Source organism: Scleropages formosus, chromosome 12, assembly GCF_900964775.1.
Source record: "Scleropages formosus chromosome 12, fSclFor1.1, whole genome shotgun sequence".
Lineage (NCBI taxonomy): Eukaryota > Metazoa > Chordata > Actinopteri > Osteoglossiformes > Osteoglossidae > Scleropages > Scleropages formosus.
The window spans coordinates 1,363,650-1,389,264 of record NC_041817.1 but is presented as its reverse complement, the minus strand read 5'-3'; the positions used below and the strand labels follow the sequence as shown (position 1 = coordinate 1,389,264).

The following is a 25,615-nucleotide window of genomic DNA, read 5'->3' as shown; positions in this document are numbered from 1 at the left end:
AGATCTTGCTTGGTCGTTGTCAGTTCCCCGGCAAAGACTCCGGTCCGGCGTTGGCCATGGCTCCGTACCCAGCCACCCTAAGGGTGAACGGAAATGAAAGCTCCACTTTCGTGGCACTGGCTGGCAGTGAACGCATTGTCTCAAGATCAGTCATTTAGAGACCGATTGAACTAATAACCCCTGGTGCCCTTATTCACTGCCTCAAAGGGTAGGGGCTTGGGGGCCAGGGTTGTCCGCTAAAGTTGTGTGCAAGTAACACAGGGTGAAAGGAGCCTTCCAGAGAGGTGCTTTTCAATGGCAACACAAGCAGCCTTGCAGTTGCTAGCTATGGGAGCGATAAGCGATAGCTTAGTGTACCACAGCGACACCGCCGTGAGCAGCTGTGCCTTTGCTGGTGAGAAAAATGTCTCGTGACAGACTGCATGGATATTGAAATTAGCGTGGGTTTATATGGGCGCCGGCGTTGCCCCACCAAATGTCGGGAGTCAGCCGAGCTCACTTGTTTGCCTGGTGGATTAAGCGACACGGTGCAGGCTTTGTCCCTCAGTCACATCCATTTACATCCATTCAGCTGGATGGAGCCCTCAATTGTCCGCCAAATACTGTTATTCTCATGACCTCATGTGGCCCCTGCAGGAGCGCTGCTTAATGGCCTGCACTAATGGCAATCAAAATCTGTCGTTAACCTCTAACCCCCCTCCAGCCACACAGCCTGTGCCCTGTGAAGAAAGCTGTTTTATTCAGATGCTCAGTTTGGTAAATTTGGTAGAAGCAGGTAGTCTGCTGTCATGCTACTCCAACCACGATCGTTTGTGACGGTGAAAATATAAATTATCAGCGAAAACAAGCCTTCCTCCTCTGAGGGTGATGTCATTCTGATCGTTGATCACATGACTTTGCATTCAGCGTGATTTGAGGCCTTAGTCATCGTAATCCATCCTTTTCATCTTAATCTGGTGTATTGTTGTCAAAATATAGTTATGGCATTTAAACCCATAAGGTTGAACAAATGGCAGGAGAAACATTTGAGAGCAATGCGCGTGCAGATAGCGCAGGCCTTTGTGGTAGCGATGCTTGAGCCCGAGTGCGGAGAGCGAAGAAGGCAGAGGAGCCAGGAACTTGCCAGGATGTCCGTGTTCACCGAGAATGTGGCCTGCATGAATATTAATCGCCGTGCCATCTCGCACAGTGGGCTCCCTCATCTGCAGAGGACCGAAAACGAGACCCAAAACTGGGGCTTCGTTGTGATGTAGTGAAAGGCGACGTTATAGCGGGGAATTTCACGTTCCTGGCCGAGCTTAGTCTAAGCTGACTTCCCGGGCGTTGACGTGGCCGACGCTCGTTCGTTTCCAGGAGCGCGCCTTTTCTCGGCACAGCCGCGATTTGTCGTTATTTAAGTAATCCTCTTGCGTGAATCATCTTACTAATTACAAGTATTCTTCAGTTTTTCCCCTTTGATTTTGCAAGCTCGCAGCAGCTTTGGCGAAGATTAGCTTTATACCCTTGCCTTTGAGGTTACTGAAAAGGGGCACTGTTCTTTTAAACACACTGTAGACCGTGACCTTGAGAGAGCAATGCCGCAAGCGCCTCTCAACACTTGATTGGTTGACCTTTGACCCAGCGTTTCAGCTCTGGGGCCCCAAGGGGCACCTTAATAGCGAGTCTCTGTGCCTTTACGCTGCTTGCGTCAGCTTTGCCTCCGCTGCTGGTGTTCCTCCCTTTGAAACCATACCAGTGCCTTTCCACAGACGTGTTTTTCCTCACTAGGGCCTCACATTAGTATTTATATATTCGCACTCGGAGATGAAGTATTAATTAACATTCATCACCCTGTCCTGTGTCTCCCATGCTGGAGACCTGGATGGTTACATTCACTCCTGTTCACCGTGGCATGAAAATGCAGTGGACTCTTTCTTCCCGGCGGAAGTGAATGTATGGTGGGAACGCAGGCTGAAACTGACCATTTATAAAAGCAAAATGAAAATGTCACGCTCCTTGCCTTTACCTAGACTCCATATGGAGTGTGTGTGAAAGGACGGAGCACCGAGGAGCCCGAGAAGTACAGCGAATGAGCCCCAGCCTCAGGACGGGGCATGCGGCTCCGGTGGCGCAGCCGTACGCGTTATTGCTCGCCTTTCTGATGATTCGTCGCACTCGGGTTGAAATGATGCACACGGGAGGACTCCGTTAGCACCTGTGGGAATGGCTGAAGAAAACGGGGCGGCGTTTCAAATAAACAGGAGGGAAAATCCAGGTCGTTTTGTCACTTAAGCTTCTTGCTTCATGACTTGCCGTTTTAAGCCGAAATGTTTAAAATGAGCAAATTCTAAGGGAGAAGATCTTCAAAATGGAAAAATGAATGCCAGTGGCATATGTACTTTATAATGAAAGATTTTACTTCCCCTCAGAAGATTTTCCTTCAATGCTTCGTTTTAAATTTAAAACCGCACTTGTTCTGTGAAACCCTTAAATCACACATTACGTCTCCAGTGTCACTTCACTGCTAAATGGAAAGCCCTCGTAGAAGCATATGTAGGTTTCAAACATCGTGAACTCAGTAGGGCCCACGTGTTGACAGCATGCAAATGGCTTTGTTCTATTGCTTTCTTCGTCCTGGCAGGCCACCGCTACTTGTGTGTGCTCAAGGACCTTTTTGATTCGGGGGCTGGACACCCTGGGACTGCACAGCACGTACATTTATTGTAACTGTTGTCATGACAACAGCCGGTCGGCACAGGGGCATCCGAAAAGCAGAGCCCTAGTAGAAACTGTGCCGTCTTCTCCTGGGATCGTGATTTCACCACACACCCCCCATCTCCTCCCAGGATATATCTATAGAGAGGTGTTAGTTGCTACTGGATTTCCAATCTGGTTCAGCATGTGACTGTCACTACAGCTGAGAGGAGCCAGGAGGGTGATGAGGGTCAACGGGCAGTGGGGGGATGCTGCTGCTTCTTGGAAAGCTCTCTTTCCAGTGCTTCTCCGGCCAGAATCGAAATTAACCCTGCGTTCTTTTGTGAAGCTGTCACCCGGGTTTCAGAAGTGTGCGGGGGAAAACTTCGCTAGCGTAGCGGGAGCGATTCCCACCGGAAGAATGTCCGAGGGTCTCGGGGCTTTGTGTGTTGACAGAAAAGCTCCGCATTAATTACAGCGGCAAGGGCCTTTCGTCACACATCCAGTCTTATTCATATTTCCTGGCGACAAGGTTATGGACACTTTGCAGTCGTACACATATAAATACATAAATATACATGCACACATGCATTTATTCCAGACAATGCAATGAAAATTAGATGTAGGTGAGATGTAGACATGAATTTAAATCTTATTTGGTAATGCTTTTTTTTTTTTTCTTTTTAAATAAATTTTTAGGAAGTACGTTCTCATTTGTCCATCCACCTATACATTCAGACAATGTAATGAATGCTTTTGAGATGTGATTGTGCGTTTCTGAATGGTGTGAATTTTAACATTGTGTCACATGGCGTTCACCATTAATTAACTTGATTAGGTGTGCATAAATGTGTAATATGTATTTTTGAGCCAATCCATCTTACATTTATTCATTGAGCAGACTCTTTTCTCCAAAGCGACTTAATATGTCACAGAAAAATACAATGAGTGCAGTACGTGAGCTGTAAATGGTTCATGTTTGCTCACGTCCATCCAAATCACTGAAAAATGTCTTTAATTTTGTACGTGTAGAATAGTAATTAATTTTTTAATTCTATGTTTGTGTAGTTAAGGTTTCAGATTTATTTGTGTCCTGGCCATAGGTCTTGCTGAGGTCCTGCACAGCCACAATATATCCTTGGAGCTAAATTTACTCGTGGAACAAAATAATGGTTAAAGATGAAGTGCCAGAGTTTTCTCTGAAGAGGGCCTGAGGTGTAGAGGTAAATCATTAAAACTCCTTCATGAAAATGACTCGTTCACCTTCTTCCGTCATCATCTTGCTAAAAAGATACCGTCTTTAGACGGTGTTCTACAGCGCTGTAATGGGGCTGAATCTCTCCTAGCTGAATAATTGATTTCCATATAAATGTTTAATCAATGATTCAAAATCACGCTTCGTAAAGGGAACACATGTTCTCTTTGGCTTCGATATTGAGCCTTTGAGGGTAGGAAAGGAACTGAAGCAAGACAATGATTTTTTTTTTTTTTTTTTCCTGTTTTGGTGTGGTGCAATGTAATTACAATGGGTTGATTTCTTTTTTTGGATGCGCCAAGAGTTGAAATTGCAGGCCTTGCCTTAGCCAAAATAACTAAAATAACTGGTGAGTTTACATTTGGTCCTCCTTCCATCACAGCATAGGTCAGGTGGCTCTGCCTTCACTGTTCAGCACACAGAAGAAGCCCAAACATGCGTTTGTTGTATTTCACATGGAGCCTTATCATTTACATCACCTCCAAAGACAGTGCTGCCTTAAGCTCTTTGGTTTAATGTGTGGTATGAGTCGTCTTTTCATAGCTGCTCCGAAGGGGACGTCCTAAAAATGTTTTCTAAACTCCTTCCTTAATTCTTGTCAACTGCAGACATGAAGGAAGAATACTTTTGCCACAATGGTGACATTATTGTCGTCAAGCCTCGACACTCAAAATGTCAGAAGTGGTGCGTGTCATCAGGGAGGAATTTCCACTGGGAAGAAGCGTAAAGGGTAAATTCGCTTTCTGGTTCAGGAATTTTGTGTCAAAAGAGGCCCGACGAACACAATCCCTTCCTTTACACCCCTGAGTTTAAGCAAGTACTTAAAGTGAAAATACACTTTGCCCGCATTTCAAAAGCGCAGCGAGGACACCGCCGCATTTGGAGTCGAACGCTCCGGCGGCCTTTAATGTGCGACAGCGCATGAACAGAACAGTCTCCTCTTTCTTTTTGCCGGCTTATGGATCTCCCACTTTTTTTGCGCCCCTGCTAGCCCTTGAGCTCTCAGACTTTTGACAACGGCCTCCCATGAGAGAGGGTTCTGTTCAACTCGGCCGATTGGTCCCATGGTTACAGCAAACGGCGGGACTGGCTAAAGCGCTCCACTGCTCCATGCTCCGCCCTCGAACCGTCTGACCTCCGTACTTGGAAAGTTTTAAATCCTTCCAACAGGGGTAAAACATAACGTGTTCTCAAAAACATTTGAATTGAGTTCAAAGTCTGGCCACGATGGTTCTCTGCCCTGTAAGATGCTGTGTGTGTGACGTTCCTGTACAGCCGAATACCTGGTTGACCCAATCGCTGACATAATTGTAATAATTTAGCTTTGTCTCACAGTGACGGAGTCTGTTAACGGCTTAAGCATAGCTAGAAAACCTGTGCGCTGCTGGCTGCTATGAGAAGGGATCGTAATGTACTGCTGTCCAAGAATGCCTCATTTGAAGAGCTATGGTTAGTATAGAGCTCGGGGGACATTTTTAGAGAGAAAATCTGCTTGTTCTCTCTCTTGCCAGCTCATCGAAGACAAAAGCATGCCATCAGCCTGTCAGTGGATAAAACTTGCAAAGGTGCTATGAATAGTTATATTGGTTTTGTTTACGAGGAACACTGACTGAACCTGTCAGTTGTGACAGTATTTAATGGCTGTGATAAATTTTCCCCATTCTCCTTTAAAGGACTTAAGGGATGATTGACAGCTGATCAACATAAGAGCATTGCATCTCATGAATAATGCATCTGTCTTGCATGGCAGTTGGCTGACTTGTGCCTCATCTTCTCCGTTTTAGGGTGATTTGATTTTTCTGAATTAAATCCCTATAACAGTGGGACTTTAACACTAGGACCTTTTCTGCTGACCGTTCAACTAATTAGTCGACAAAGCTTTAAAAGTTTCAACAGGTCTATATAACTGGTGCTTGTTGTGTAACGCACTGCTTTTCTATCATGTTTTGAAATTTAAGTTTGAAAAGGGTTTATTTTAAAACACCAGCGTTAATTTCAACCCGCTGTTGGGCTTTCCTGGAGAGGGAAACGTTCGACAATTTGGAACAGTGTACACAATGTGTTGTGGACTTAAACTCTTCTGCTATCATGTGAAAATTTTTACCGGAACGAGTTGGCTTCCTCTTTGGGGAGTCGTTGCAGCTCTCATTCCGTCTTCTCACTTTTAGCATCAACTCAAATGGAAACTGTAATTTGCAGTATGTCTTTTTCAGTGCAGTCCTGCAAGCCCAGCTGGAAATCATGTGTAGTAAATGCATTTTTTATTTTATACATTTCTCTCAAATGATCTGGACAGCTTAAATGCCCATATTTTTATGGGCCTGGAGAAGTCGGACGTTTCCGATGGCAGAAGCCACGATCGTTCCTTTGTACGCATCGGTCATGAGACACTTAAAATAAGGTTTGGACTTCCCCCGGAGCAGCCGGGCTCTACGCCCATGGATCTGGCCAGGAAGCCTGGCTTTCTAAGGCGTGCTTTGGATGTGCTCAAAAATGCACCCGGAAGCTGGCGGAGGTGTCGGCGCGCCAAAGCCCGTTCCTGTTTTCTAGCATTCCTCTTTGTTAAAGACCTTGTTAAACAGAGCATGCCTTTGTTTCTTCCACAGAGGAGCCGGCTGAGGGAGGGCGGGCGGGCGGGGGGGTTGAGAAAGAATGCTCTGTTTTTCATTATTCTTAGCAGCCAGCCCTCATTTCCCCTGTATCGTGAGTGCCAGCTAATAATGGTGTGCAGCATCGTGGCCGCAAGGCTTGCCACGCACCCACCTGGCCCACCCCAGTCACCTGCCCAGTGAGAGCACCGGCAACATACCTGCCGTAAGGACCGGCTCCAGCGGTAATCGGCTGATGGGTTCAGATTTAACAGCAACCTTAAGACGAAGGGCCACACGAGATTAGCATTAATGTAGCCCGTCGTGTCTTTTGCTTTTGTTTTCTTAATTTTATTTTGGGAATTGACCTGTGTTCTCTCCCATCTGGCAGATCCTGGTTTGGTGTATTTTGGCCAGTGACAGAGTTGGCAGGTTATTGCTGATTTTTTTGTCTTTGCTGTGTCACTTTATTGTTTAGATTTTTCTCACATTCTCTTTCCACCTTGACTTTGGACTGTTTCCCGAAACTGATCTATGGACGGACTCAGAAATGAGGTGCAGCAGTGACCGTAGAACGTGAGCAAGCCCCACTCATTACATTGGAAAAACAACTTTCCATGCATATCGGTGAATTCTATGTAGCTTTTTCTTAAAATAAAGTACTTTATGGTAAGTTCTGTCCAAAAATTTTAATATGAGCGTAAATACCCGTGCAGTCTGCAGCTATTTGTTGAGAGCCTGGAAGTCGAACAACTTGAGCTCTGGAATTGCTTTCTAGAGCATTGGTGCACCTGTGAAGGAAGAATGCCCACAATCCCCCATCTCGCATGTACGGCCTCCTGGTCACACGGGTTCCTTCCGTGGTGAAGGCTGGCCATATAGATGAGACTCTTTCTGTTTTGAAAGCCTGCATATTAATGTGGCCATGTAGTGGCTGCCATTTATCTTGGTGTGAAATACATTGTTCCCATAATTTCAATCTAGTACTGTACAGTCCCTTCATTTGCAAGTGCAATTTTTTCTACCCCTTACCTTTTTTTTTACAGGAGTACCAGATACTGAGTAGCGTAAGCTTAGTTGTGATGCTTGTCTCTCCATCTTTAATTTGGTTTTATGAACAGCACAGGGTCAAAATGGGTACAGATAGACGGTACACTGAGAAAAAGCAAATATTTCCACATACATAATCTTAAGGTTACAATTTCTCACAGGTATGGTCATGCAGCGCATTCTAAACGTCCAGAAGGGTGTCCACATATTACAGGATTCATTGGAGTCCTCTTATCTTTTATACTGCGTTGGAACGTACGTGTGCGTAGTCGTTAATTGCGTACAGTGCAGTCTTTGCATAGTAGCGACATTTGAAATTTGGGCCTGTAAAGTGGAAGTCCTTTCCTCAGATCTTACTACTTTTTTGTACTGTTCTATAGACAGACTGTGCATTGAAATGGAAACGGCCTGTGAAGGGGTGCGCTTGGTGCTCCGATTTCCACATGTCCTCAGCTCGTCCTTATCTGCAAGTTTTGTTTTGCAGGCAGTCAACCAGCCACGGATGCTTGCGTTTCTGTCCCCTGCGCTATGGAAAGATATGCGAGGGTTGTCTTCCACAGGTTGTCTGTTAACTGTTGCTTCTCGGAGCTCGGTTCAGTGCCTCTTTTCAGAGCGTTAGATCAACGGAGGCAGGTTTACTGGCTTTCGCTGAAATATTGGCTGTGCTCGCCTCCCAAGGATTTTATCGATAATGAGCAGCGTTGACTTTCAGCCTTTCCTCCCAGTTGGACTGAGTCAGAATTCAATACTCTGCCATTAAAGGGGATGTGGTAATTGTTTTTCAAGTACTTTTTCAAGTTTTTTTTTTTTAATATTTTTGAAGTTGTGGATAAAAGGACTGAAGAGCCTACAGGTTTTGTTCTGTTGCAGCTTTAAGACATGTATAAGCATAGTTGAATGTTCAGGTGTGAATGACAGGCATCAGGGCACCTAAAAGTATGTTTTGGTGAAGAGATGCAACTGGCTGTAACGGCCCTCAGAGGGAAGTTTTGAGCTTCATCACCTGGCTGGTATTTCAGAACAATCAGCCCACAGTGAATCCTGTTGAGGGGGTCACTGAACTCAAACCTTGACCAGGAGGTGGAAAACCCAGGGGCTTGAGATTGGCTTTTTCCTTTTTTGCTTTTCTGCACATGAAGTGCAAAGGGAGGTCATGTGATCTCCAAATAATCACAGGCTGTCTTCACATAACGAGAGTAATTTGATCTGGAAATGGGGTAAAAATAATGTAAAAGGTTGATTATCCACCCCCCCAGTACACTTTTCCCTTTCTCATAACTCAGAGATGTCATTGTCTTTAATTTCAAAGGTACATTTTCAAACAATATTGACACACGTAAAAATATCATTAAATCCCATTGAAATGAACAGAATTTCTTCAGTAGTTATCTTGTTCCATGTTATAACTAATGTTGAGCTTCCCTTTATTAATGACTCAATGCTTCATGTGTCTGTCTGCTTATTCAACCATTTCATTATGGTTACGAATGCTGTTTTGACCCTAAAAGTCTCTCCTAATGTAATGCACAACTTGTATTTTGCATGAGATGTAGGTATGTCGCGTTGGAGAAAAGCGTCCGCTAAATGAGTAAAAGTAAACGGTTACGTGCTGTACACTTACACTTGATTCGTTATCTGTCAGTCTTTGTGGAGTGTTTCTTCTGCCCATGTTCATGTGCGTTGTCCAGCTGCCTGGTTACTAATTGGCCTGGTGTGTGTGTGTGTGTGTGTGTGTGTGTGTGTGTGAAATTGCTCTGCTGTATGCATGCATCAATGATTGTGGCACTTCACTGCAGTGTATCTACCAGTGTAAGTCACATTGGATAAAGCTGTCTGAATATTGCATAGTAGTAACTGTAAGTCGCTTTTAGTGAAAAGCATCTGTTAAATTCATTAGCATAAATGTCTGTGTTTGAATGCTGGGAGGAGCGAAATCCAAATTCAGTCCTTGTAAATGTGAAGAAGGGCCTTGTAAGCTGGAAAGGGGTATGAAATGGAACGCGGTCAAAAAGTCATTCTTGTAACTCGAGGGGTTGTGTCTCGGGGTATGACTGCGTATCGAAATTCCTGACTTTTAAACGCAGAATGTGACATCCCACTCCATTTTTTTTTAAATGTAAGTGGAATTTACAAAATCAATTCGGACACCACGTCACAAGACAATTGAGTATATTCACCGAAATCACTCAACACCTGTAAGACCTTTCTGTTGAGCTATTTAAGTATCTTTTGCAACTAAAATGTATTAAATCAGTCATTTACCCCCCCCCCCCCCCCTTTTTTTTTTTTTCTTTTTTAAATGACACGTAAGATGTTTCTTTGCCTTTAGGACTTTTCAGCACTTTAAAACTTTTTTGCATTAGTACTGATTATAATAGGTTTTTTTTTTTCCATTATAAGCGCAAGCGGGTCCACAGCTACAAGGCAGATGAGGGGTGCGAGAGAGGCGATGCCACGTGTGGGGGGGCCAGCTGCTAACCTCGTGTGCTGCTTGACATCACTAAGACTCGTGTTTTGCACTGAAATTTCTGTTCCTGTAAGGCATTTTGTGAGAGCTCGTAATGAGAATCCTAAGGTCCAAATGTCGTACTTGTAAATCCAAATTTTCCGCTCGTGAGACGGAAGTCTGTACTTAAAGACTCTTGAGAACCAGGGAATCGTCGCCTGTAATGTTGACAAGTTTTTTTTGGGAACGCTTTCAGGGATCTTGTTTGCATCCAATTATTCCATTGGCCATTAGTAGTCATTAATAATCCAAGAATACATTTAATGAAATGCTGGCCGAGACATGAAAGAAACGGTTATTTTGCATGACTCGGGCTTCTGTGACTTTATATGGCAGCTTTTTCTCAGGGCGCTTTGATGGGATCATAAACTGCTTTATTTGAGAGCAGGTTTGCACAAAGAATGTTGCAAGTTTGTAATTTGCGGATTAGTATCAAAGGAAAGCTTTACCCATTCCGTTTTGCTTTATTTCCGTAGAATTTGTAAACCAACCTAATAAAACAAATTTTTATTTTATTTTTTATTTAAGCCTTTGCTCTCAGTAGCTGAATAGAACACCAATGTCCCCTGATTAAAGGCAGTAAAAAGGTGAAATTGGGAGAAACTTGTAGCTGTTGCTCTGCCCCCTTTTGGTGGTATGAAGAATTGCTGTTCCATTGGTTCAAGGCCATGAAAATATGACCATCTGTCGTTAATAATTTTCCTTTTCGTTGCTTAGCCTTACAGCCTTTTGCATGTTGACATAATTCCTTTTAGTGGGCACTTATTTTTTTCTCCCCTGGTCCTGCAGTGAGGTTTATTCAGCGTATAATGCAAAAATATTGGTTTGTTCTCGCGGGTAATAAATGTGATAGACCACCTAATACTCCTCATCTAGAATATTTGCTTAGAACACATTTCTGCACAGCAGATTTGGAATGGGATGTCTGCGTGTATTTTTCACCAAAAGTTTACCTAATTCTCCCCCCCGTGGGAATGAAACATTTGCTGGAAGTTAACGTGTGATGAAAACGGGAGCCCCCCCCGAGGCCGACCGTAACGAGGACATTATCCCCCTCCAGAAACGTGAGGACGACTGCCTTTAAGGCACGGGTTCGACACGAGCGGCAGAACTGCGCGGAATTAAAAGCGGCCCAAATTTTAGGAGCTGCGGTCCATCAGCGGTAATGCATTTGTTTACAAAGACCCCATTAAGTCTTGTCAGGGAAAATCTGGCATGTTTTAAATCAATATGGCAAGACGGATCGTTACCGTGCAATTTCTGACTTTTGCGCGAGCTGAATGGCCTTTTCCCCCTCAGCAAGATAATGGGTTCATTAGACACCTGAAAGTATTTCGCATGAATCACGGCTGTCGGAAATGACACGGTGCTCTTTTATACAGCCGGAGCCATTTTCTCCTATTTGTCTTGCCTTTCTTCCCCCCTTGTTGTACTAGATGAGAACGTTGTCACAGGGTGCGTAGCGCTGCCTTATTATGCTGTCACCGTTTTGATTTCTCTAAAGCGCGCTCCCCCATTTGGGGGGGATGTAAGAGTGGGACTGGAGCAACGGAACTTTTTCATACCGCGCGTGAAATTATAACACAGGTGCGCGCGCAGTTTTTGTAGGCGCTCGCTTTTGAACGCGCTCCGAGTGCTTTATTTTTGATCACTTCTAAATTTGCGTGATTGTTGCAGATAATGAGAGTTAATTATATTGCGGAGAGAAGGGAAAGACTCATTTTAATGGTTAGGCTTCGCTGATTGCCATTAATTTTACCTGAAAACATATGGTAAGATGGTTAATGTGTTTTTATTTATTTTTTTTTTTTTAAAAAATTGCTTCTTAAAGCGTGTCTGCAGGCATTCCTTTTAAATGTATTCTGAGCTGCCCTTCAGTCGAGGCTTTAACAGCTCATACGTGCCCCCCCCCCCCCCCGTACAGTGGGGTTTTTGTACAAAACGAGACAGTCGCTGTATTGTTTGAACTATTTTTAAGGAAAAGCACTTGTAACTTTTCGGCAGGGTGCTTTTGTGTCAGGAACACGCAGATTTCAGATGTTCCCAATACAAGTGTTGTGTTCCTCTAAATAACAGCGCATAACTTCATAGCGTCTGCCCTCGTATGGTGCTCCTCTTATGCCTTCCATCCCTCCGGGGTCATAGACCGCCAACAAGGCTTCTCCAGGGGTCCCTAAGAGCTGAGATCTCATGAAGTTTCCTTGTTGGCATTTCTGTAGCTGGCAAGGTTTTTACGGTGTGCGGTAGCGACCCCGACGCCCAACGCTCCTCCTTTCTCAGCCGGGCTTGGGACCGCTCGTGGCGGAGTTCTCGTACGCTCTCACATCGAAGGAATTCACATGTCTTCAACCGTTTTTCACATTTTGCTTTCGTATTGTGAAGGCAAAGGGCTGTGAGGTGCCAGATGCCCAGATGTCCTGTGCGTTGACCTGAAAATGCTTCTCTTTATGTTGAACGCTTCCCGACTTTTTACCTCGTATACGATGATAAGGCGGTCAAGGGGTGGAGCTGTGAGCTTTAGCTTTCAACAGCGACTGACTCTCTTGGCGCAGGTCCGTTGGAATGACCGCGCTTGTCATTCGCTCTGCCTCGTCTCCATTTTTGCGTGCGGCCGTTCTGGGGTTTAGTCACGCTGCGAGCTCATCTTTGAATCGGGAGCGAGTCGAATGACAGCTAGCGTCACGAGCCAAGGGGCGCATCGCTCCCACCCGCCGGCCTCCAGCCGACCCTCTTTTTTGGGCTGCTTAAGGTGGTGTTATTTTTAGCTCCTTAAACCTGTCTGGACATGTCCGTCGGGCTGCCGCTCCGCTGTGAGGCTCGTGTTGCGAGGTGCCGGCTAAAGCTCTTGCAGCGCTAACGTCGGAGCTGTTTTTCTACTCCGGTGAATTCAAAGAGATTAGATGTTGGGAAGGTCAAAATGTCTGCTGGCGCCTGATACCCAAGGAAGTTTGGTTTTTGTGTGTGCGTATATATAAAAGCACATGGTGACATATATAAAAGCTGGTGTCTGACAGCTTTTAGGATGTGGGTTTGAGTCTGGCTTAGTCTGGGCTTGAATATTCATGTTGGATTCTTCCAGGTGCCCTGGTTTCTTCACATCTTTCAAAGATAGGTTTTCGGTGAATTGGTTCCTTTGAGCTGCCATCGTGTGTGTTTATTACATTGCTTTCCTGTATAAATGGATGAATAACTACATAGTTTGTTACAGTGTGTCCAAAATTGTAAATCATCAGGTAAATACTAGTTGAGTCATTAAAAGTCATCTAATAAATCGCTAAATGTAAACGTATATAATAATATATGTATGTGTGAATGACATGATATTGGCATAAACAGGTAATGCCCTGTCTCTCATTCCCACAGCTGGTGAGTTTTACACCCACAGTGCCCAACGCAGCTGCCTGAGTGGTGGTCCAGAGCCACTTCTGGAGTTGGGGGGCACCCACCTCTACACCCCCGAGGATGTCTTCCGCATGAACTTTGGCAAGGGTGTGTCCATGTCGCTGCCATCTTCACCCCTGCTGCCCCGCCAGTCCTACATGTCACCGTCACGTTCCTGCAAGAGGTCACCAGGTACCCCACCCCCCACCCCTATAACTGTTAGCTCCCCTTAAATGACTCGAGAGCGGGACCCTTCGCAGGCGGGCACATGTGGCATGCCAGGTGTGCTGCCGTCCTTCATTAATCTCTCACCGGCTCCATATCTGAGCGTCCCTTCAGACTGAGATTAAAGAACCTTAATGTCTCCCGTCGTGATGTGCGGGTTCCAGCATAGCAACAGAGCAGGTGTAAAGATAGGTCTAGGCCCAAAAACACACTTTCCTTTGGCCATGGAATGTTTGGTCAGCTTAGTGCAGCTTTTTTTTTTTTTTAAATTTTTTTTTATAAGGGCCTGTATATCGTGAACGCTGTTGTGAAGTGGAGAGCATCTGGGGGGGTTGTGAGAATAGCACAAAGGGCTTTTTTGTTGTTAAGCATAGTTTTCAGCAGTGCTTCATTTTATATCTCCAGCTCAGTCGTATGTGAGACCGTGGGTGGGGCTGTCGCTAGAGGAACGGTTTGTCTGTTTCGCGGTCTCGCTCGGTATTTGGGGAACAGGGTTAGTACCGCCAACCTGCCTTGTTTACACATCAGACCCACACCACCTCTTCAGCAAGAGGCGTGTATATGAATAGCATCTGGCTCAGTCCCCCCCGCCTTGTTAGAAGCAACAGGAGCACGGCTGACAACAGCTGTGCGATCTTCAAAGCGCAGGGAAGTTGTGTCTGGACTTCTATCGATCTTCTTGTCTGCTTTCCAAAGAGGGTTCTGCGGAATGAATTTTTAACAGGAACCAAATGGTCACTTCTGTGGTTAGGCAGAGTGATATCACATCTTTGCGTCTGCTCTTTAAAGCATCCAGACATTTTATTGTAGCCATACTGATGTTTCTTAAATAGAACTGTCAAAGAAGATTTACACTTTGTCTCTCTTCTGTTGTTATGGAACAAACCAACTTTTTTTTTTTTTTTAACATTCACATTTTTATTGACCTGAACCAGAAAGAGGTGGGACATTCAGTTGTTCATAAACCTATGTATCCTAGCAGTCCAGTTAACTTGATTTTTGTAGTTAATTTTGTATCTCATTTGATGGAGCTTAAACTCCACAAGAGTGCCTTCCATTTTTGTTTTCGCAGGACATTTTGTGGTCTTGTTTTTTTTTCCAGCCAACTCATTGTAGCAATTAAGCCCAAAATTGTCAGTAAGTTTGCACTACTAAAATGAACTTTCTTTTTTTATTTATTTAAAGTGCCCCCTCCAAAATTTTATGAAATACCGGGGGTTCTGGAAGAAACATTACCGATACCAGTTTATGAAACCAGAATTTCTTTTCCATCTTTTGGCTTCAGTCACTGTTTCTGACATCACTGAAGCAACTTCCAATGGAAAGCACATTGACTAACTTGAGGAGCCTCCAACCTTCGAAGTGAAAGGCAAATGCAGTTTGTGAGGTGAATGAAGTTGATTATCCCATTTTTGTGCAGGCGTGAGGGCTCGTGCCAATTCCAGGCCCTGGATTTTGTCCATCACAGCTGTTAAACAGCTAAACGGGAGCAAAGACATGGCACGTGACCCTTTAACGAAACCACCCGTTAACACGTACTGTGCAGGGGTGAGCTGCTCAAATACTAGGAGAATAGAGACAATTCAGCAGATCAGTGACACTTCTGAAGTGTGTTGTTTTACCATCTGTTTGAGTGCTTCATCTGAACAAAGGGACGGAGTGGCGGTACTCCATTCTGCCGTAATGTGTAAGGATGCTTGTACAGGTGCCTCTCGTGGCCCTTTGCAAATATCCACTTGCCCTCCCTGGGTTACAGCTGCTCATGTTGCTTATATCTCTCTACCCTCTTCTAATCTGGAGACTCTTTCGCTTCGTAGCCGCTGTGGTCGGTCTGTGCTTTAACAGGCATCCTTTCGTGGATCACACCAGAAATGCGGAGCCAATTAAAAGCAATTTGCAGGTGCAGCACATGAGCTCTGCCGTCCGTTGGCCCTTTAATCAGTGAGAGAAGAAGTTTTGTGGCAAAGAGGTTCAGTCGTGCTTCATGGGGGCTCTCGACTTGCAGGCGGGATGTTTGCAGTTCATAGAGAAGGAACTGGCTAAGGGGTCTTGGGTGACTTTTGTGTGCCTTGGGGAGATGTAAGGTCCTGGGTATCTCACTTGCCACACATTAGTCAACTTTAAGGATCTTTCTCAAGGTGGCAGTGTAGGCATCTGGGAGGAAACCTGTTATATCTTAGAAACACGGACACAGCTGACATCTTTTGTCTTCAAATTAAGAATAGAACCGCTGTGCCGAACCCCCATGATTAAACCTGTTTCATTTTGGTAGAAAACATGAGTTTGAAAGAGGGAATGTTTTTCAGTTTATGTACTTGCAGGCCTTGATTTATGAGGCCCTTGGCAAAACTTTTAGAAGTTAAGTCCTCTGAGTCATACAATGCATGATTGGTCTCTGTATTTAACGTTTATGTCGTGCTGTGGGGAAGCATAAAATGTAAATTCATTTTACATTCATAGCTATACAAGCCACCTTATCGTTTTTATCTGGAACACTGGCGCTCAGTAAAGGAATTCCCATTTAGGTCATTGTTCCCTGCGTTTCAGTTTATTTCTCTCATTTCTGACTGATGGTTGATCAACACTTTTTACCAGAGTTGGGGTAGATCATCCCATCTTGGTGGATGGCACATACTTCTTGAATGTATATTTTCCATAATCTCAGATTGCCATTGCTGTAGCTGTCCTACCCTTGGAAGCTAGTTTTGTGTGTGTGTGTGTGTGTGTGTGTGTGTGTGTGTGTGTATTATATATAAAAACCTACTGAAAGTGCAACTGATTTGCACAATGCTGGTCTGGCCGAAGGTCACTGTTAGAAGCTTGGTCTGAAATGTGAAGTTGCTGAACCAATCTTATCTCATGTCTCCCTGACAGCTGAAATTGCTTTCCTTCCTGGACCCTAAGGTAAAGAGGTTGGGACGTTTTGATCTCTAGTACTGCAGTAATTATTTTGGTCTTAAGAACTCTGAGCTACACGTAAACACTGTAGGCGTCAAGAAACGGGGTTGGCCGTGCTGCCCAGGAACTTTTGAAAGACTGAAGTTCTTTTCATGCAATGCTTGGCAGGATGTAAGTCAGAGAAATATCAGAAGTGTTATTTCAGTTCTTTTTGCAGACTGTCCTTTCATAGGAAGAGATGGCCCGAATTCCCTCATCCTTCAAAGAAATCACCTGTGAGCAACGGCATGATGCCGGTGCCAAGAGCTGACATTATCAGGAAGGATGAAGGGCAGGCCTGGCCCACTGCTGACATGCTACCATAAATACCCACTTCATCCGCACCCACTTGTCTCGGAAGAGCACGAGGTTACTGCACAGGACAGTGTACAAGAGAGAGAGGACAGGGCGGTTCGTACTGTGACTTTCCCTGCGGTATGATGGTGTGGCTTCATGAGATTCATTTCAGGTATGCCTTGGTTGTGATTCCAAATGTATAACACTTGGCAAGACCTAATTCCAGCACGCTGGAGCAGATGCTATACTTAAATCAATGCCGGTGCTACATTGTTTATACATTTCCCCCCATGTCATATATGGCCATCACTGCAGTGCTGGGATACAAAATGAAATGACAACAGCATAGTTATATGGGCTGTCGATTCCCAGAGAGCAGCGGAACTATATGAATAGAAATGCTTTGCAGCCTAGCAAGCAAAAGCATTCAGAATGGCTGGGTAGGATATTGGATTGATTGATTGGTGATGCACACACAAGATTAATGCCAGCAAATAGGTTTCCTGATATAACTGCTGCGGCTCGGTTAATATCTTTTTGTAAAGTACTCTCGGTATTATTGTAGCTGTGCTGTTTTTACGTTACTGTACAGTTCAGTTGAGGATATGAATGGAATGACATTTAAGCTAATGCACAGCACACCAAGTTCTACCTCTTCTGGAACAAAATGTAATATTGATGTTTCAGAGAAGGTTGAATCACGTTTTCTATCTAAATGTCACATTATTGTTTTTTTTTTTTTTAAATATTTTTTTCCACTTAAATTGACAGTACTATAGAGTACACTTCACCTACCCAAACTTTTGCCTTTCATGCCAGATTATAGTTTTTCCCTTATTTGTGTCCTCAAGTTTTAACTACTGAAGGTGACTGGAAATTCCTTTTTCACTTCCTGCTTTGCTTCAAAACCTCTGGCAACTTCCAGGTGGAAGATGGCCGCTGCAGAGCACAATGGCATTGCCTTTTAAATAGGTCCATTTGTGGGCCGTGTGGTACCCCTCTGCATTTTTACTCCGTCCTTTTTTTCAAAGGTGACTTTGACAAGTTCAAAAGAAGGTGCCCCAGTGGGCGAAATGAAAACACCACCGCATCTGCTGTATGTTCTTCATTTGAATGTTTGAGCCATATTAAATACTTTCATATTGTAAGGCTTCATTCTTGCCACCACCGAAGAAGACACCGTGCCAATGCCTGCCATCGGGCTGGTTAGTGAGAACAACTAAGTTACCCCCTTATAATTTTTCACAGCGCCAGTTGCTCCATATTTTTTTTTCCCCGTCAGTTGCCGGCTGTACGTGTTCTTCCACACAATCCTCTGCCACTTGTGTAGAGAATTTTCCTCTGGTTTTAGTACTGCTGTGACTTGTTGGATAGAGCACTGGTGACATTGTTGGCCTTACAGTAAAATCTAGCTTGAGTTTTAAGTGTAAAACCAGTCACCGGACATATGAGCCCTTCATTCTAGCCTTATGGGTGTATTGTTTGCCTTAACCATGCGTGCACTCTGGCTGATGTGCCCGTACCTGACATTATTGACAAGAGGCAACTAAGTTTTGCTGCAACCAATGTTGGAAATTTTGTTGTGTTTACTGTGTGTAGCTATGAGTATGTAAAAGTGGGCTCCTTAACCTCAGGAGAACAGGGGAAATAAAATACCAGATGTGGCCATAAAACATGCGCGAAGGATTAAGTCCTTTTTGTAGTTTTCCCATCTCTGGGACAGACTGGCATGGAGGAGAACGGGAGATACAGTATAAGAAATGGCATATACAAATGAGCATATGTACTTGTATATGTAAACGTAATGTAACATTGTATAATCGTAGTGTGTTACTTGGTAAACGTGCTGTTATTGCACTGTAGACGACATATAACACAGATGCTGGGATGTAAGATCCTGGAGTGTGTTATGAGTCAGTCCGCACTGTATCACACTTGTTTATACTTGTATGCAATGATAGCTGATACTCAACCTCTCTCTCAGGAGTGACATTGTGGTAACCATCATCTTTGTCAAAAAGGGCAAAATGGAAAAGTGATCGAGTGTTATGTTACTCTGTACAATGGGTATAGCACATTTTATCACTTTAATAAATTCATTACTTAGCATTTACTGTTTTTCTCAAACAGATAACCATTAGATTAATTAATACATATCACACTATATCAATTCACTATAGAGGGCTTGGCCAAAGGTAATATAACAGGGTCTACTTCAAGGACTTCAAATGACTTTTAAATTACCAGGCAGTGTCCTTGACTTGAACCCAACTTGCTATTGCGCTGCATTGTGCCAACATCTCACAGTAAAGTCTTATAAAGTGCTAAGTCTGGGGTAGGGAATTGAACAAAGAGAACTTACCATTCAAACCCTGCATTGTCTTGTTCACAATTTGAGGGCCCCCTAAGGGTTAAATCTACAGTAGAGAAGCATTTAGTGTGACAGTTGGACCATTTTGTTGCTTGTACTGTACGCCGTGTCTGGGATCTGCAGAACGGCGGGATCTGCTCTTTTCTAAAGATGAATTACGAAGTTGTGATTTCCAGGAGGAGAAAGAAGCCTATTGTGGAGCTTGTCACAGAGAATGTTTTATGTGACAGAATAATCAAAAGTGCAAAGCTGTCAAAGGGTCCTTGTGATGGAATGTTAAATTTTTTGCTGTTTTTTCAACCCCATTGTGTATATGAATTATTGATTTTTAGCAGAGGTATTGATGTATCTGTGATGACAAGGTGGTGGTGAAGATTTCACCTTCTGGCCCCTCATTTCACCCCACTCCCCCGAGTCCTACACCACAGCACTGTGAGCTTTTCAGAATGACTGCCTTTCCACCGGGCCAAAGGCCACTGTACCGTGACGGGTCCGGGCTTGTCGTCTCGTTCGTCCTGGACTGCGCAGGAACTGTTTTTGTGTCACCTGCTCTGCACCAACAGAGACGTGAGCTCACCGCTACAGTAATGCGGTGAATTGCTGGCTGGAGAACTAACAGCACTAAAGTAAGGTGCCTCTTCAATCAAGCTTTGTTTTGTTTTATTTTTGCTGTCCTTGTTTGTTCATTTTTGTTTTTCGGGTTCATTTCGCTCCATTCATTGAGATCTGATCAAATAAATTTTGGAGCCCCATCTGTAGTCATCTGATATCCAGGCGGTTGGGCCCCTGCATTTCAGGTAGTGAGTGTTTCCAGGAGTGTTTTTGTCCTTGTCAGGGGTCTGATGAGGGACGGCTACACACACACACACACACACACACACACACACACACAGACACAGACAGACAGACAGACAGGCTTTTCCTGGGAGTATGGACTTTGAAGCAGAGATTATTGCATACACACACCTCGCTGCAGTGCATCTGTCACTGAAGTTGGGCCCTTTTCCTGTATGTTAAAAAAAAAAAAAAAAAAACCCGTGACTGGCCCACTTCGTCCAAAGTACAGAGTTAACCGTGCTAATGGCTTTCATCAGATGGCTGTTTTCACAGGACAAACTGTGTCTCAGTGTGCAATGTTTTGCCTTAAGTGTTGTTTGCTAATTATGCAGCACTTAAATTTAGTGAACCATCAAGGGTGAAAGCAACATACAAACATGGCCTTTAAAAAGTGTGAAAAAAGAGCACCTCAGCCGGCATCTTTGTCTGAGTAAAACAGCTAGCGCATCAAACCCTTGTGATACTGGAAATTATTTGTAAATGAAAGGAAAATGAATTTAAACTCTTTTAAGGAGCACTTAAATTGGGCTAACGTGACTCTTCGCTAAATGTTTTGGCCAGACCCAAGAGATCTCATGCTCCGAGATGAAAGCCATTTCAGAACATGGGGTGTTTGCTACTGTGGAGGTAAATGGAGTCTTGAGGAACCAACCTTTCCAGGCATATTTCCCCTGTTGATTGAGCCCGTTTGCATAAGGGTTAGACTAGTGCTGAACTGATCCCGTGTGGCTTTAAAACTGAATACAGGTGGTGCTCTATAAACAAAATACCATCTCGCATTCCATCACTGTGATAACATACCTGCTGGTTGACCTCTGGCTTTGTGTTGGAAACTAAAGGGTTTGTTTGGGAAGTCCTTGTACCTGGCAGAGCTGCTGTTATTCCTTTGTTTATCTATGCTTTTATTTTCTCAGAAGCCATGTTTATAACGCAGAAAAAGACTGAGGGGATCTTCGGCATAATGATGAGCAATCATGTAAGGAATTTAAGAAATCTGTTTGGGTGAGCTGAGGTTAAACTGAAGGTATTTTGCATTTCAAGTGGAGGATCTATAGATGGCAGCATAAATCAAGCAGTAGCTACGCTTCATCATACATGAACTTTACAGCGGTGTAACGGTGGAACTGCAGGGGGTAGCTTAGGGATATATTCCAGCTGAAACACACCCCTCCCTTCCTGAGATGTGCTAGCACGGTCTTGGATTTGTAGTAGAGCATCATGTTGCACCGGAGCCACTTGTTGCATCTGTGTGGATCTCGGGAACAGTGATCGATCTTCATCTTATCCCGCGTGGGCTACAGTTGCATACGAAGCAATCGGGTTCAGGAACAACGCACCGAGAGGAGACGTGCACATGGTTTTCGAGATGTTCTACATCGTGTTAAAGTTGGTATTGAATGGGATGGAAAAATCTGCGTGCATCAGGAGTAGGAGCTCATTTGAAACAGGAGGAGTAAAAGTTGACTGGCAAAACATCCTGAGGGGTGTATTGTACATAGTTTCTCAAGTGTTGGAAGTCTCTCCAGTTGAGGTTTGTGTGGTGCCTCACCTCCGGTCTTGTTTGTCTGTAGTGTCAAAGGACACAAGTCTTTGGAACGACCGAGACGCAAAGGCGTAAGCACACCGTTGCTAGGCAGTAGCACCCCCTGTCCAGAAGGGTGTGTCACCGCTTTGCACAGAGCATCCGCCTGATGGCCTGAGCCTGCAGCTTTGTGTCCTCTGAGGAAGAGACGGAGCCACGGGTTTGAGTGCAGGAGGCAGTCGCTGCCAGAGCAGTACAGGCCGCATCCTGCGACACACGTGCGCACACAGTCACGCTTGTGTACACGCAGAAAACAAAATGTCCCAAAGAGGCTAATTGACGTGGTTTCCTGCCGCCTTGAGCGTCTCCCCAGAGCGCAGCTGTGTCGCTGCGGCAGTGTCCGTAGCGCACGGAGCCTCCCGGAGACAGCGGAGTGAATAGCTTCTGTATGGATTTCGGCAGCTGGGTCTGTCTCTCAGCCCGCCAGGAGATTCAAATTCCTGCTCTCGAATCCCATCTGGAAGAACTTAATCCAGCAAGAATTTTTTCTCTCTCTCTCTCTCTCTCCTTTTCTCGCCCCCACTCCCTCCCCCCTCGCTCTCCCTCTGTCTCTCTCACTGTCCCTCTCACTCGCTCTCCTTCTCCTGCCCCTCACCCGGCCTGCAGGTCCAATCAGAAAGCCCAAGTATGTGGAGAGCCCGCGTGTTCCCGGAGACGCCGTGGTCTCCGCACTGAGGAAGGCGGCCCAGCACGCGGAGGCTTTGCAGAATGGTGAGTGCGTTGTCGTCCCGCGGAGCCGCTCCGTGCGGGCGCCGGAGCAGCCGCCGAGTGCCACAGCCAAGCTGAGGGAGTAGGTCGCAGTCTACGGGGTGCCTTTAAAACCCTCGAAGCCACTTGCTTCATCCCCTGGAATCAGCTGGCACCGCCACTGTGATGCCCTGCTGCACCACTCGGTCTTCTCAGTCTCTCGACATCTGCGCTTGGTCCCTGCTTAGGTCTATGTGTGGTTTGTTTCAGCATGGCATTTGGGCTACTTTCTGTGTTTGTGTGTCTGTTTATATCTCAGGCTGCCTGTATGCGCTGTAAACTTCACACCCTTATCTCAGGCTGTGCCGTTTCCAATTTTCTGAAGTTAGATTATGATCTGTGCATTTTTTTGGTCTATCCGTGTCTTTGTAAAGCTGGTGGATGCGTTGGTCACTTTGGCACCGTTTTGTTGTTGTTTGTGTGTTTCAGCTAGGAGGAAATGAGATGTTCCTTTTGAGGAACTCTTAATATGTGGTCTGTTGTCTCTCAAGGTTCATCTACTAAGAATGAGACTTTGGAAACAGGTGGGAGAAGTGGCAGAATTTAAAAAAAAAAAAAAAAAACTTTAGGGCTTACTGACACATGGGCTGCCTGCCAGGTCTCTGCTGGAGTACCGCAGACTAACATGACAGAACAGCTGCATGTGGCACGATGGTCTGTTCCCATGGCTGCCCGTGTGTGATTCCCAGAGGCGGAGCTTGCTGCTCTGTTAAATGCTCTGCGCGCCCCTTCACAGTGGTGCACTCAGCTCCATCAGAAGAGCTCTGTAGTACGTTGCTGTAGGTAATGCCAGTCAGGGTGGTGCCTAGAGTGGAGGCTCAAATGCTCGGACACTACAACCGCTCGGTCCGGTGCCTGGAGGCCAGAGGGAGATATCGCTGGGTGATGCGAGCTGATTGTTAGCTTGGCGCTAAAATGTCAGGTGCATTCTGGGCTACAGTGCAAGGAGACCTGGAAGCTGTGCTCCAGAGAGTTTTCTTCTCAAAGAAGCTCTTTCATGGAGCTTCAGCTCCAAACAAAAAATGAAAATAACTGCATGCTTGTGGCCATCTATATTGCAGGCAGCCCGCATGATTCGGTCAATCTGCACTGCTGTTAGTGTGAGGGACCAGACATTATAATACCAGTGTTTCTGAGAATTTGGGATGCTCTTTGTGTACCTTTTATCAGATACTGCAAATGTGCATGGTGTGACCTGCTGCAATACCATGTAGAAGACCACACACTCTTCCCTTACCACACTTGCAATAGGATGGCTATTTTCAGGCTCGAGACGTATGTCGTGAGCAGTGCTGTGGTGCATTTCAGTAACCGCATAAATTACGAGCAGTTTGCAAGACCTCTCTAATATGTAGAATGTACAGTGTGGAAACTCTTGCGCACCCATGCACGTCTGAACGTGAACCTTAACTCTCAGGTTTCCAGATTTCCTTCTTTAACCATAGAAACCTCAAGTGTACAAGAAATGAGAGGGGAAAGTAAAATCTGAACTCCATTACAACCAAGGTTTTAGGTAGCAGAGAATATCATACACAGCTTTATAGAAGTAGCATTTGATTGCTGAAGCAACCTGAAACCTTTTCAGCTTTCAGGAAGGATCACAAAACATGTCTTTCAGACCTACTTTTCCCCTGATCTTCTAACAGCACCATAAACTGACATCACACAGTCTGTATTGTTTCTGCCCTCAATTATATTGGTCACTTCTCACTACCCACCAAAAAGTGGTGTGGGACAAACTGTGTTTCAATCATCATTTGTCTATATCTACAACTCAGCTGTGAAATGCATTTTTTATGCCCTAAATTGTACGTTGCTTTGAGGAAAGCATCTGCTGAATTAGTAGTAAGCAACACCGGCAAGCCTGAGAAGAAGTGTGCAACGGGGGCAGCAGTGAGGTCCGTCTCTTAGAAGAGAAGCGGTACCTTCTGCCATTCTTGTGGCAGCTTGGCTGAAAGGTCGGCCCTTGGTCACGTGAGCTGGGTGGGGGTCGATCACATTCTGGAATGCTCTCTGGCTGGAGAAGGAATGCCAGGAGAGGTCCAAGAGGAGTGTCTGCCATTTATTTTTTTTTTTTTTAAAAAAAAAAAAAAAACAGGAGAAGATGCCTGAACTTGGTTGGGAAGTGTTCCTACACAAGCAGCTTTGAAGAGCAGTGCATCTGTTCTTATCATAACAGGGATAAAATGTCTGGATTTTTGCTAAAGTTGCTGATTTAGGAGAGCTTAGGTAGTGGGCAGGGAGGTAATGTGTAACCCTTGTTTATCTCTCATTTCTAAGAGCAAAAAATGACTGAAAAAGGTTGTATTTGGGATGGAGGCGTTCCCCCGTTCGCTGCCCTGGAAGGATCGTTCTTTCCTCCGCACATGGTTCATTCCTCTTATGGGTGTGATGAATGGGCTGCGGTGATCTCAGCTGTTGCCTCCATCAATGGGATCACTCCTATACTGCCTTGGTTGTGTCCTCCAGGTGTACAGGAGCAGCTTTCCCTTACGTTTCATTTCCTCTGGCTTTGCCTGCCATGCTGTGAACTGTGATGCCAGTTATCGGATATCAGTTGGTGATATAGGTACATGGAAGAATATTACTGTGACACTGTTTGATTTGTCATTATTTACTTGATGTAATTGAATCATGTGCCCACAACCTTTGGGATGCAAGTCATAATAAACCAATACAAATCCATGCTGCTGTGTTAGAGAGAGAGAGGTGCAAAGTCCCCACAAAGAAAAAACTGGTCATCAACCCCGTTAAACTGTCATCTTACAGGCTAACGTTGGCAAAGTTCAGGCTGGCACAAATGTTTTGAATCCTGCAACTAAATACCTGATTCTAAACAGGGGGTGAGGGTGGAGGTGGGAGCCAGCTGTCATAATGGTTAAATATTGTTCTTTTACTCTATAGCTCTGGACTTTTAACGAAATTATCTTCCATCCGTGATCTTCACGTCTAGTGGTTCTATTTGTGACCTTTGATTGCTGTGGATGGAAGGGGGAGATGAGGACTTGCACGCACAGGACCCACAATGTATATGTAAGCTCTATATGTTTAACAGCTGCTTGTTGCATCTATAACCGTCACGCTCTGTACACAGTAATTTTGTGCTGAGTAGCAGAATAAATCTTCGAACCTGAGCTTTACTTTCAAATGGTATTCACCCAGCATG

General features: G+C 44.8%; 1 protein-coding gene across 8 annotated transcripts in view; it reads left to right on the top strand.

Annotated features, from left to right (window-relative positions):
* Window positions 1-25,615, top strand: part of LOC108927934 (protein TANC1-like) — a 109,676-nt gene that overhangs the window by 27,377 nt on the left and 56,684 nt on the right. For 6 of the 8 annotated variants that reach the window (XM_018741597.2, XM_018741591.2, XM_018741592.2 and 3 more), the window contains 2 exons: window positions 13,436-13,645; window positions 22,309-22,413. In XM_018741597.2, coding sequence (XP_018597113.2) covers window positions 13,546-13,645; window positions 22,309-22,413 — 205 coding nt within the window. In that variant the 5' untranslated portion in view covers window positions 13,436-13,545. The remainder of the gene's footprint in view (window positions 1-13,435; window positions 13,646-22,308; window positions 22,414-25,615) is intronic. The other 2 variants (XM_018741595.2, XM_018741598.2) reach the window with 2 other exon arrangements.